Here is a 14,848-nt window from a genome sequence, read left to right as displayed (position 1 = left end):
AAAAAGCTTTAATTTCAGAGATGAAATACTTATCTTCAATTCTGTATTTCTGAACAAAGATACGAATGGAACATTTCATCTTCTGCTTCCTAAGTTTTCTTTTAAGTCAGCAAACTGAGTAAATCTTTTCCTTACAGAGAAGTTTTAAATAATAACTGAAACGTGTTTTGCATCTTAAGAACTCAACAGGATTTCTAAAAATTGAAAATTGAAGAGCATTTTCTTTCTGATTCATTGATTAAATATGTGTTTATTCATTTAAAAAATCAGAGTTGAGAGCCAACTTTACAAGTAAGACAATTGCCATCTAAGAAGTGTGATATGAGTATTAGTCAACAAATTGTCCTTCTCTGAAAGAAAAGTACTTTTATTGTCTTCACAAAGGGCTTCTAATTCCAATCTTTAGGACTGATCCATTGTTTTCATAAGAATCCTGTTTAATGCACATATATTACCTATGAAACAACCTAGTATATCAACTTGGCTGGCAAAGAACAGGGCTCTAAGAGATTTTTTAAAAACATCTACCTCCATTTTAACCTAGGTGGAAGTGGACAGAGGGAGATGAAAGGGAATAGAAATTTCTGGAGCTTTTAACAAGGAGAGTATGAGGTAATATAGCAATCCAGAAATGTGAAGAATGCATGGCGAAGAATAAAGGAACATGTAAAACACCTAAAAGAGCACTGATTTTTAAATCATTCAGGCCAAGTTCCTTCTATTAGCATGGGGTTTGATGAGAGGCAATGCTGCAATGACAATTACTTATAAAACAGTGATTTCATTTATCTTCTTATCTATTTACTCTTGTAATGAAAGGTCAGAAAGCAACACAGTCCACATGCCTAACACATTTCTTATTTCTAAGGCTATAATTAATGAAAATAATATTTTGACTGTGTATACAATATTTTTTTATTCACTAACTTTGTCTATATTCTAAGTGTTTATAGTTTCAGTGCAGGAGAATGTTATGATTTACCTATACTTTTTGGATTCAGGTGCAACTTGCAGTTAAACTGATAACAATCACTTGAGGTTGGGCATGGTGGCTCACTCCTATAATCCCAGCACTTTGAGAGAACGAGGCAGGCAGATCACTTGAGGCCAGGAGTTCAAGACCAGCCTGGTCAACATGGTGAAACCCTGTCTCTACTAAAAATACAAAAAATTAGCTGGACGTGGTGGTGGGCGCCTGTAGTACCAGCTACTCAGGAGGCTGAGGCAGGAGAATCGCTTAAACCCAGGAGGCAGAGGTTGCAGTGAGCTGAGATGGAACTGTTGCAGTGAGCTGAGATGGATCCATTGCACTCTAGTTTGGGCAGCAAGAGCAAAACTCTGTCTCAAAAAAAAAATCACTTTATTTATTCTAAAGTTAGCAGAAAACACACACACGAGGCTATTTTAGCATGACAATATTTCCTGACATGATCTAGAAGCCTTCAGTAAAAGGGTCTTAACTAGACATCCATTGTTTGTATTCATAATAATACATACAATAGGTACCTTGGTCATAGCAGATGATCTTTGGTAGGTGAGCGGGCATGCTTTGCACATATTAAATACAAAAATAAAGCTCTATATGTTAGATGCAAAAAAATTTCCTACACTGAGATTTCTAAAGAGAAAGGATTTTTAAATCCTAAAACAAATTATCAAAGCTGCAAAAACTCCTTCCCCAGGGCTTTAAAAATTAGATGTCAGAGATGGCTAAAGGGTTATGCAGCTGGACAAAATCAATCACCCTTACATCTCTTGCAGTTTGTGAATCTTCAAAACATCTATGTGAAATATGTAAACACAAAAGCCATTACTGGAACCCATTTTACAGAGAAATTATATGATTTGAGTGAGTTACTATTAGTATTGAGTGCACATGAATCTTTAGAGGTTCTTATTTATATTCTTGCATCCTCAAGTGTAATCATACAGATTAACAAATGATTCAATTAATATTGTTTTATTTGGAAGTTGAAACTCATAAATCCAATTTTAATTTTATTTGAAACACTATAAATTTGTTTTATTTAATGCACTTACAGTATAAGTTTGTCAGATGAAATAGCTCAGACTTAAAAGTAAGTTGTATTTTAAAATAAGAACAGGATCTTATGAAATAAACACAGTCCTAGAAAAGTTGTATTGCTTCTGTAAAGATATTATGTGATTTGACATTATGTTTAATATTAAGCAGAAGTATGATATTAACTATCTTTATATTATATACTAATTTTCCCCAACAACACTGAGTAAATGATGTTGTTCACATTCTTGATAGTCTTATAAATGGTCTACATTGCTATAACTATTTTGAATTCTCAGCTATGGTAATTATAATAGACACTATAATGCAATTTTTTCATACTCTTATAATAACTACATAAAAATTACCTTTCCTCCTGAAAATACTAAAGATGATAATTTGTCATACATCCAAGAAAATGGATCTAAATGAGTGTGAAAAGCATTCTTAATAAAAGAGGGCAAGGTGTGGTGGCTCATGCCTGCAATTCCAGCATTTTTGGAGGTGAAGCCAGGTAGATTGCTTCAACTCAAGAGTTTGAGATGAGCCTGGGCAATGTGGCAAAATTCTCTCTGAACCTGCTCCCATCCTTGACACACACAAAAAGCCAAGCATCATGGGAGGTTGAGGTGGGAGGTTTGCTTCAGCCCAGTAGGTCAAGGCTAAAGGAGCTGTGATCGCGCCACTGCAGTCCAGCCTGGGCAACAGAACAAAACTCTATGGAAAAAAAAAAAAAAACCCCACAAGAACACACTTGTAATCAGGTTAATGGTACTCTAGAAGTCTTAATATATAACTTAATTTTAATGACACTAAAAGTTTGTTTTTAAGTAATTTCAGGAAAGTTAATTTTTAAGGCACTTGTAACAAATTTGTAGAAATTATAGGATCTTCTACTTAATAAGGAGAAAAATTTCACAGTATTAAATACTTAAAAGCTGCTAGGTATAGTGGATCATGCTTATAATCCCAGGACTGCTGAAGTCCAGGAGTTTGAGACCAGCCTGGGCAACATGGTAAGACCCTGTCTGTATAAAAAAAAAATAAAAGAATTAGCCAGATTTGGTGACACATGCTTGTAGTCCTAGGTACTTGGGAAACTGAGGCAAGAGGATACCTTGAGCCAGGGAGTTCAGGGCTTCAGTGAGCTGCTTTTGTGCCAAAAGAAGTAATCAATTACTTCAATAGAAGTAATCCTTATACCCCTCAGTGTTTTGGAATTAGTACTAGGCTTTACTAAACGTTTTCAAATAATTTAAAAAAATACAACGGAAGCTCTGTTTTTAGAATGACTAGGCAGGGATAATCAGAGGAAATGCAAAACTGCATAATTTTAAATTTCTGAATTTTGAGGACCTCTTATATTTTGCATATCAAATTTGGTCATAGCTTTACGTACCAAAGTATTTTTTACTTGATCTTATATCAACAAGTAATCAATATGTTTTTATTGCTACATTATGCTACCCAATATTGTAGAATAGAGTGAGGAAAAACAAATAAATATAAGTCCTTGGGCCTCAAGAGATATATGCAACCGTGCATATATGATACAGTTTATAAACGGTACGATGAGGTATGTATCAAAAAAGTATGATATAGAGAATGTCTGTAAAAGTTCATAGAACAAAGTGGGAGCAACTACATCCACAAAAAAAACTCCCCTTTGCATAGTGTGTCCCAACCATGATTTCATTTGTTCCTTATGACAATACCGTCAGGCAGAAATCTCTATTTTGCAAATAGGAAGGAAGAGTCTCGGTGAGGTTAAGTACTTGATGCGAGTTTAGACAAGCAAATAGCTATTAAAAGTCAGATTCAAGTCTTTGGTCTCTAAACCTTACATGCTTTTCACTGTATTATGCTGCTTTTCCACAAAGAAAATTTATGGAGAGGCCAGGGTTTGAGCTTGGCCTTGAAGAATTTTCTTGGCCAAAGGAAAAAGAGGTTTACTGCCAAATGAGGGTATTGCATAAAGATCCAGAAGTGGGAATATGTTTGGTGTATTTTGGGGAGGTGAAAGATGGCAGTGAATGAAGTAGAGTATACATACTGAAAATTAGTTGTAAGTAATGGTAGTGAAGTTTCAATTAGATGATGGAATCAGGCTGAGGAGTTTGGTTTTGTTGTAATCAGCAATTGAGAACCATTATCATTTTGAAAGTAGTCTTGGGATGAAAGCAGCATTTGTAGAAACTGCTCTGAGAATGTATTAATGGTGGAAAAGAGTAATTTCTAGCATATCAGAGGAAGTAGAAATCAGCCAGGAGTTAAAATGCAGTGTACATTCCTTCAACAACAGTATGCCAAGCACCTATTCTGTCAAGTAGCCTGCTAGGTGTTTGCATTGGTGAGATGGATGAGAAATAATCAGTGACATCAGATATCTCACAGTCTTATTTTGAAGAAAAATACTTAGAAACAATAATCATAAACACACTTAAAACCTGCCACAGAGTTTGAAGAAGTCAGAAAAGTTTCAGGAAAAGTAATGACAGTATGTAGTTGAAGGATAATCGTGTGTTTCTCAGGCAGAAGATGGAGGGGATTTTACGAAAAAGCATGTGTAAAATGTGTCCAGTATGTCCACGGAATGCTGTGAGGAATGACAAAAATTATGGCGTGAATAGAATATAAGAAGCCCGAGAAAGAATGGTGGAAAATGTTCTAAAAGAGAGGAATTCTAGTCAGTCTTTGGAGGACTTCGCATGTCTCTGGCTTCACTGTCGCCAGGACCACAGAGGCCCTGGAGAGCAGTTCAGCAGAATGTTAAAAGCAGAGGCTAGTGTGATATGGGAGTAGGCATGCAGCAGGTGCAGTCTATGTTCTGAAGAAGTTTAACAGTAAATTTTTTTCAGTAGGCAAAAAGGGATACAGCGTGAAGGAAAGTTTTAACAGCAAAAGTAACTTTTTTCTTGTGTATGAGTTAAGAAAGTTGAGTGAGTGAGATTGCAGGCAAAGGGCTTTGAAACATTGGAAAAATAAATGGGAAAACCAAGAGGCAATTCTTGACAGGACAAGGCCCAAACAGTGGGATATAATACCATGTAAGTTAGAGATGTTAGCTGTGGGGAAGAAGGAGTGATGCTGTTTCTGCTAAGATATGATGATGTTGTGACAAGGGCAGTTATTTGACTGTGTCTGCCATTAGAGTAGAAGAAAAGTTTTCCTCTCCACAAAACATGCCATCTCAATTTTCTTTAATCAGAAGGGATATTTGATGAAACTTATGTCCTTTATTATCCCCTATTAATGTACACAGTAAGAGAATTTACTCTATACTTAAAAATAATTTAACCATTCAGTAGGATACAGATGAATCCCATTGTTCTTGCATTATCCTAGAAGCATTATTTGTAAAATAAGATTTTGTGTAAGAAATGAAACCTATTTCAACTAATTGGTCAAGGCCCATACATGATTTAAAAGTATAAATACTAGCCTCCTATGTTGATATAATTTAAGTCACTCAATGAGGGAATTTTTCTTTTTTAAGTTATTACATTTAAAATGTTGCTATCTTGCTTACGTCACCTACATTTAGATTTAAGGGACTGGGAATGTTTTCTGAATGTGCATAACGCTGAAAGCTGCTGAGGTGACACCCTCACTAGGATTACGATACTTCCTAAAAATTTGAAGTGTCTTTGTACAATTTTGATATTTGTCTTCACGACCTGGGTGCCTTGTCCCTGTCCTACCTTGTCCCTGTCCTAGGTCCTTCCCAATGCCTCATGATTCAGTCACTACAGAGGTAATGCCAAGTTTACCAGAGAGCCTCCAACCATGCTTCTTGCTGTGCTTAGTTTATAATCTCTGGCTGTGAAATGTCCAAGTGCCTGAAAGCCTTCATGAGATTAATCATTTAATTGAAGGCAATACTTCCATATTCTCAGGAATTCGTGAAGCCTCCTTTATCCCATGCTTCTCACCTTGGTGAATGGGTAGAAGCAGTTGTCAGATTGGATCTTCTGTTCATTTACAGGATGGACAGAATCTGTAAGGAGCTTCATGGGGTATAAATATTTTCACTGCAGAAATGATCATTGGGAATTAAGGGTGGATTATTCCCCAAAGCAACAGGAAATTAAATATCCATATTGCCTGGCTTCTGGGAGAATTTTGTTTGAGGCAGGCATTGCAATTTCTCAAACTGCCCTGTCTCCCCATTTTTCAGAAAGAGCAACAAAATACTGGTTTTAGCAGTTTTCCAACTGAAGCATCTTAGCACGGGTCAAAGAGGTCTGAAATATTTATTCCCTCAACTGTGAGGTTAATTACAAGGACCTGGGCCACTTCTAAAAATATTCTCTGCTATTTGCTCCAGTGTACCTTGCAAATATTACGATTGTCTTAATGTGTATTGATATGAAAATTTGGGAAGAACTGGTTAAGGTACAGTTCTTCTGGCCATGATCCAGCCATCTCAAGGGTTACCCAGTGGTCTCAGCAACCAAGACAAGAGTATATCAAAGATGAGAAAGACTATAGTGGCTAGTCTGTAAGGAAACCAAGTAACTCTTTAGTTCTCCCAGACTAATTTCTCTCTTGTCCCTAAACATTACCGCTAGGAATAATCTAATAATTCTATACATTGCCTTTGCAAAATAAACACAATTTTTTTCTATTTTCTCAACATTTGTAAGTAGCTGAGACTTTCTTCTGGTGATGTGATGTGTATTTTACTCATACTATCATGTTCTTCAGTAACCTGGCAATTTTAACAGTGAGAAATCATACTTCCATTTGAGCCAACACATGAATCACTTTTTTAAAAATCTTGCTGCTTATAAGAACTGCTGAGTCATTTTTTGTTCTCTAATTGTAACATTTCTAAAATCTCTCAGGTTTATGAAGTGATTTCTCTGTGGGTAACTTTTAGAAATTTTACAATAAATTACTGGCCTAAATATTTCTTGGAAATTTATGCAAGGATGCATGTTTTAAAATTATTATGAATCAGCCAAGTAATCTTAAAAAGCTACTTTATGATGTTGGTCATAGAAGTTTATAGCTTTTTAATATTAATTTATATATCTTTAAAATTCATTTTAAGTGAATTTATGTTAATATGATTAAATAGCTAGAGACTTTCAGTGAAAACTCTTTCATTTACTTTTATTCCTGTAATTTGTATTCAATTTTGTATATTTGTACTTTATTAATATATATGCACATATATAAATATGGAAATAAAGGTTTTTTTTAGAAATATTGATACTCAAGTTGCAGGAGCATGTTACAGAAAAATGAGTTGTGCATTTGGAGCGACAGGTGTTTGACATTTAATAGCCTTGTATAGTAGTAATTATATAAATACACATGAAATTTACAGAGAAATCTATTAAACAATTCAGCTAGTAAAGTTACCTTATAAAAATTTGTTTATATCCCCCAAAACACAAAAGATTTGCAGAAAGCTGTTTTAGCATCAAACAAAATAATTTATACCTATAATTCCTATTTGATAAAGTGTTTCAAAATTACATTTAACTTTTGGCAACTCTAGTTTGTTTTCTTGCTTGTATGATTTTTTTCCTTTTGTTTGTTTTCTAATTTTATCACATTGAAATCTTCTGCAATTCTCATAATTTTGCATATCCTAAAATATGTTAGATTGGTCTTTTAATTATTATTATTTTGCCTCAACTAAGTAGAGAAGGTAAACACAAAATTTTTGAGCTTTTTTTTTCAGGAGGGGGAAAGGGGCTTACAAGAGAAACAAAGTTTTCAGATATTAAAAAAAGCAACTTATCTTCTTAGAACATTCTTTATTAAACTATGATAACAAAAAACACTTACTAAGTGCTTGCCAGACAGTATTCTAAGAGCTTTTAATGTAATCCTCACCACAACCCTGTGACAAACAGACTTACATATAACTTGCCCAAACCACTCAGCTTATGAATGGTGGAGGTCAGCATTTGGACCTAGGAATCTGCCTCCACAGTCCGTTAGGCACTCTGCTATGGTGCATTTATTTATGTAACTAATGCATGCTGAATTCCTACTCAGCCTCCATCGCAGTGCTCAATGCTTTGTAGTCAATAAGTGTTGACATTCACAACCCTATGACGTAGGCTCATTTGATAGCTGTATTTTATACATGAAAAAACCAATGTTTATTTGGTTAAATCAATTAATGCCCCATGGACTCAACAGAGTTCTGATTAAAGCATGTCTAACTATAGAATCAAGGCTGGTGCAATAATCTATGTCAGATTAATACATGATAGTAGGCATATTGGTATTACTATACTTTGGATTTGGGAGAGCTGGATAAGACTAGGAATCATATAGGGATTTGGAAAGTGCTTGTAGAAGCATAGATAGGATTTGGAAGTTGACAGCCTGAAATTCAGATAAAATAACATACAAATTAAATGTTTTATAAAGATTTGGAATGGGTAAACTTTCAGAAAAGACCCAATGTTCTGATTTAAGCTTATCTTAAAAACAGAAAGGGTGCTTATACAAACTATATATCACTGATGTTTCTATTCATTGAGCATGCCCTTTTCTTTACTTCCTATTTAGCAAATTTTATTGCATCGCAGTTGCTCAGTAAAAGATTTTTAAACAATAGAAGCCATACACAAATATGTTGATAACTAACTGTTCTTCATATTCTTAAAGAAAAGACTAAAAATAATATAACCTTTAGATTGGCGTAACTTCACTTCAATGCCACTGAAACATTTTTGTTCATGTTACCTGACAAGAGACCTGCCAAGAACCATTATCCATATTTCACAGCTGAGGAAATTGGGATTCAAAGTACCTTGCCCAACTTATCTATGGATATGAGATGAAGCAATGACTCAAATCAACCCTCAGATTTTAAATCCATACTAATTTAATGGGTGAAAAGAATATTTATGTTTTTAATGCATTATTTGAAAAAATATGTATTTCCCTTCCTATGCAGCTTTTAAAAATTAGGTGTTTAATCACACAATGCCTCTGAAAACAAGAGCAGCACTCTTACAGTATTTTCTATAGTTTTGTTTTGTAAAATAATGCTAGTAATTTCTTGTGTGTAATAGTTTTACCATTTCAAAAGCAAAGCTAACACATAATTCTGTTCCTTTTTTATATTTTTTTTAGGTCCTGAGGAGGTAGAAATCAAGTGCCCCTTGAATCACATTGCTTGCCTTGGTACCAACAAATGTGTTCATTTATCCCAGCTGTGCAATGGTGTCTTCGACTGCCCAGATGGGTATGATGAAGGAGTACATTGTCAGGGTGAGTCCATTCTTGGAACAATGCAACTGAAATATTAAATTTTGCATAGTAACGAAAGTTCAAAGAGAATCTGTAACCTGCCTTTTCTTTCAACCAAAAACGTATCAGTTATTAAGAAAGCATGAATTTTATTGCCTGACATTTAATATGCATTTCAAAGCTGCAAGTATGTTTTAGCAAAAAATACCATTAGACAAAACACATCACACACACACACACACACACACACACACACACTTTGAAGTTGGGTTCTTAAACAATTACATGTTTGTATAAAAGAGTATTTTGAGCAAAGGATAAATGAGAAGTCTTTGTCACAGTAGATTGATAATCACATTGTGTTACAAGCTTGTTTCTCTGAACCTTTGCTTAAACAAAGTATTTGAAGGAATGTTTTAGCAACCAAATATTTTAGTAAATGTATCCATGGGAAATTTGTTCCTTCATATTTTTTCCATGATATTAGACTATCAACTTTCTTGTAATTTTCTGTCTTTTTAAAAATCAACATCTAAATTCCACAGTGCTAAAATATTAACTATATATTAATGATATGAGGGATAAATAATTACAATCTAAAATTTAGTAAAAAGTTAATTGCTACTGGCACTTTCTAGTGGGGGGTGGGGTGGGGGGGATGAAACATGAGACAGGAAGAAATAAGAGCACAGGAAAATGTCAAGGATCCAGGTAAGGACCCAGATTTGGAAACAGGATCAAGGTAGCAGTCAAGTGAATCAGGCTGCAAGATGGAGCCTGGAGAGTAACAACTGTACTGGAAGTCTCTAACTCAGATTCTCATAGACTGAGTATAACACAAAGGGTATTGAAACTAAGACTTCAATAAGAACCTGTCCTTCCTTTTTTGGATCAGTAAGATGTTAATGAATAGAAGAAAGTATTAAAAAACAGGAGATAACATATCTCGTTTCTGGGTGGCTTCCCACAAACTAATTGCTGTCATGCAGAAGAGGTCCCAGGTCACCAGAAATTGCAGGTGTTCAGGAGGAGCTCCATACATTATACATTTAAAGTGCTCAAAGTCAGATACTATTTTTTAAAAAACATTTTATAGTCAAAAACATGCCCAAACAAATTCTGTCTGGAGGCCTGACAGGGCTTGTTGGCTGACAGTTTTTGAGGTCTGGGGTGAAGTAAGCTGAATTCAAGACCATAAATGGAGAGAGATATTAGAAAAATCATAAATCTCAGAACAATAACCTGAAGATGTAAGAAGGTTGAGAGACCATAAGTAGGATGTGGAAATCAACTGGTCTCTAGGTCTTTTCCCTCTTTCTAAAGGGATGTCCAATTACTCTCTGTGCATAAATTTTGACTGGGATTTTAAAGATCTTTTGAAGGGTCCTTCTTTGTCCTGGGTTTCCTTTCTTAATGCCTTAAAGTTACCTAGAAACTCAGCAGATTCTTAGTTGCAGTTATGAATACATATGTAATAATAATGAATAAGAGATTTTATTTTTATTTAAAGGCGTTGTGATGTCTTTTATATAATTTATTATGAAAAAATTATATGAAAAGAAAGTAAAGTGCTAAATTATAAAGTGATAGGTGTTAAAGAGTTTAATTTTCTTTTTGGATATTAATTTTCTGGATTGCAATTTTTTTCAATTCAGTTATAATTAGGCTTTTTATTGTATATTTTTAAAATTTTCAGATAGATATGTATGACTAGGCTTTTAAAAGAACAAAGCCATAACATTTTCAAATATTTCCTCAGAGGTAGTTTTACACCCTTGAATATGATAAACATAGTTTGGTGCTGAGGATCATATGAAAATATATCTGAGTTTTCTGATAAAATTCAGATTTTTAATTTCGTGTATGAGGGCATATGTTAATAGCATAACAGAAGATTCAAATGAAAACAACTTATTTTAACAAAGATAAAATGTTTTTCTTTTGATCCTTGAAAATATTGACATGTACGTTGGATTAAGATCAATTTCAAGTATATCGTTGTTTTTGCTCCACTCTTTTTTTTTTCCTGTTCTAATTTAGTTGTTTAAGTGTTTCAAGTTTTCTATTTTTATCACATGTGACAACATTTTTTTTTCTTTGCCAGTAGGAGGTTTAGTTTCCAGTAGGAGGTTGATTGTACCATTTTGTCCTTTTAAATATTTTTACATTTAACCAAATCAAGTGTTTTAAAAGACCTAAGCAACCATTCATTGTGACCTGTGGTGGACTTAGAAATAATAAGTAAATTTGATTTCTACTTGCTAGTTAACCTCAGTAGAGGGTTTTTCACTTACTTCCCTGGCCTTGCATACTACATAGCATTGTAAGATCAAGGTGACTAAAGAGATATAGTCATCCTAGAATCAGTGGTTTAATAAAATATTTCTGCATTGAGAAAATAAACTCAGAAATGAGTTTACCTGCTTGGCATGGTAGAGTTTCTCTGCCACATGGACAAAACCTAAATCTCTGGGCAACACAAGATTTGCAACATTTACATGATTTCTGTTTAAATGTGAAAACGTGACAGGTTGTAAGCAAAGATACATTGTAGGAACTGAGTCTACTTTCTCACCCTCAGCCTTCCTCCTAATTTGTGTTCTTATTTGATGAAATATTGTTTCTTGGAGAGTTAATTAGGAACCAGCCGCATCAAGTCTGTAAGGAATTTTCTTATCTACCATAGACATACACTGAATCAAGAAACCAGATTAATTCAAACGTTATCTTTCTGTTTGGAAATTCTTTTTTTTTCTTTGTCAGAACAATTCTGTCTAAATCACTTCTCCTTATATTGCTTCCTTTTTGTTGCATTCTAAGCGTCTACTGTAATTTAAGTAATTATACCTAAAGCCTTAGACATGATTCAAAGATGGCTGTGCTTTCTCTTCTCTAAAAAATGATCCAAAATATATTAGGTGGTATATTTATATCCTTTATAAAACTAATAAGGGAAAAAATAACATTTTGGAGGTGATGTTCTGGTCCTGGGAATGGTTTTGTATCAACTGAATTGTTCTCTGAATGTTTCCTAGAGAAATCAATATCTTTCTAGTAAAGATAATGAAGAGAGATCTATTATTAAATGATTTTCTATAACTGATATTTTCATCTCCATAATTGGGCTCCATCTGAAGAAAGGATAATTGATTTTTGTATATGGGGGTACTTGCATATACAAATATGCTTATAAAAGTTTTACAATAAAAGCTTTCACAATCACCACATTATATTTTTGAAAAGTTAATCTCTACACAGTACTTCATATTGGTGGTAATATCACCTTATACAATTTTATGAGTGATGAAAATACATTCTGTAAAACACAAGACCTCTCAATCCAGAAAATTTCCCTAGAAATGCACACAACCATATAAAGAATGAAGGAAGAAATGAACAACTTTGACAAATAAAAACAAGATGGACTAAAATGTTTCAAAACGCTGTTTTAAAATTTGACAGTCTTAAGGTAATTTATTATATTAATGAAACAGGAGAGTTCCCTGTCTCCTATTCCAAGGTTGTGTGACAGGAGTGTGGCTCCTCTCTTCAGCCACCACACACTCAAGCCCCTTATGGGAAGGGGACCATGCAGACAGGCAGGTGCAGGAACTGGGGCGAGCACTTTTGCAGTGCCAAGTGGTAAGTTATTTATTTATTTAGACAGAGTCTTGCTCTGTTGCTTAGGCTGGAGCACAGTGGCGTGATCTCAGCTCACTGCAACCTCCCTTTCCCAGGTTTAAGTAATTCTCCTGCCTTAACCTCCCAAGTAGGTGGGATTACAAGCATGTGCCACCAGCTAATTTTTGTATTTTTAGTAGGGACGGGTTTTCACCATGTTGGCCAGGCTCATCTGGAGCTCCTGATATCAAGTGGTCCACCCACCTTGCCACCCAAAGTGCTGGGATTACAGGCATGAGCCACCGCACCTGGCCCTCATGTGGTAATACATTTAAATGTCCATGGGAATGACAGTCTCTGTGGCAGTATCTGCTCTTACCCTGTTAAAAGAATATGGAAAGTTCTGAGGTCACTGCAAAGAGGAATGATACCTTTTAAGTCACTACCAAAAGTGACTATTTAATCTATGTGATTGTTTTCTAGAAAACATTCTGATGTCCTTTTAAATCTAAGAGGATAACCTGTGTGAAGATTTTACTAAAACTGATTGGAGAATGAAACTCTCTGACATATGAAAAGCTCACCCCCCAAAAATACAAATACACACACACACACACACACACACTCATCTTTTCTGATATTTTGTTTTTCTATTCTGAACTGTTTTCTATATAATTATTAGTATATGACATACTTAACTGGCATATTTGACCTGGGACCTAAAAAAGAATAAGATTCTCTTATATATCACCTACCTCCTTAAAATAAAGCATATTCAGACTTTTAAATTCCATTTGATTATTTTACCTTACTTTCCAGTTGGAATATAACTTTCCTAATATGTGCAATTGGATTTTTCTTAATCCACTCATAATCTATTGTAAGTAATTCTCATGCATTTAATTTAGATATCAACTTTTGGTATTTAAAATTTTATGTAGCAGTTTTCTTGATTTTATATTTCTATCTTTAAAATTAAGCTCTTAGGAGAGAGTGCTAAAAATATCCTGGGGGTGATTTAGAACTTAGAGGCATTCTCAAAATGGACCAGGGTAAATGGCAGCTTTATTATCTGTAATGATTCACCATGGAAAAATTAATAATTCTTCAAACTTCTTGCTTAAATCTTATGTGTATTTCAAATTTTCTAAAAAAGGAATTAACCTAGAGGTTTTTCAGGACTCCAGTTTTTTAGTCTTCCAGAAAGGAAAAATGTATCCGTACTGTTGTTTTGTTAAAAATTCTATTACAGCTACTAGTATGGAAAAAGGAAGGGAAGAAGGGAGGAAAGGGAAGGAGGGAGGGAGGGAAGAAAGAATGAAGGAAAGAAGAAATTTAATAAAGCTACTGAAGAAGAAAAATAAATCTGCATCTCTTTGTTGTTTTTAATTTTACTTTATTATATCAATGAGTCCTGTCATAGAGTCATTTTAAAAATTTCATTAAAATATTGCCAATATTTTTCTAATTTAAAATCATACTATAGAGTGGAATTTCAGCATCCAGAATTCCAAAACAAAGGTATGGAGAAGAGGTGTAATTTCAATGTTATAGAAAGCGTACCTGTCATCAACATTGAGCTTAAAGCACAGGGAGGGAAACCTGTGCTCAACTGACTTGAAACATCGGTAAGTCTACAGCTAAGAAACAAAGAAGTGGAATTAGCCAGGAAGACCTGGGTTTGTAAGCCCAGACCACTTTTGATTAGTAAAGCTCTTACAAGTTAAGAGTAGATCCTGCTGTATTTTCTCTGTGTTGAGCTGTGCTAAGGTGATCAGTTAGTCTCAAGTCTCTCTTAGGCGTATGGATTTCGTCTCAAAGAGATTAGTTTAAGTAACTGAGTTAGTTTAGTGAAAGGCTATGGCCCTTAACACTAGCTGATTTCAGGGCCAAGCTTAATGCTTCCCAGAAGCAAAGCAACTATTTCTAGAAAGAATAGAACTTCTATAGGTGTTTCATCCTTTTGAAGGCTTATACAGA

General features: G+C 34.4%; 1 protein-coding gene across 2 annotated transcripts in view; it reads left to right on the top strand.

Moving 5' to 3' along the window:
* Positions 1–14,848, top strand: part of LRP1B (LDL receptor related protein 1B) — a 1,894,725-nt gene that overhangs the window by 663,470 nt on the left and 1,216,407 nt on the right. For both annotated transcript variants that reach the window (XM_032286208.1, XM_032286207.1), the window contains exon 3: positions 9,131–9,268. In XM_032286208.1, coding sequence (XP_032142099.1) covers positions 9,131–9,268 — 138 coding nt within the window. The remainder of the gene's footprint in view (positions 1–9,130; positions 9,269–14,848) is intronic.

The sequence above is a fragment of the Sapajus apella genome, unplaced genomic scaffold (assembly GCF_009761245.1).
Source record: "Sapajus apella isolate SASKATOON/1434 unplaced genomic scaffold, GSC_monkey_1.0 scaffold18, whole genome shotgun sequence".
Lineage (NCBI taxonomy): Eukaryota > Metazoa > Chordata > Mammalia > Primates > Cebidae > Sapajus > Sapajus apella.
This window is presented reverse-complemented; position numbering and strand designations above follow the sequence as displayed.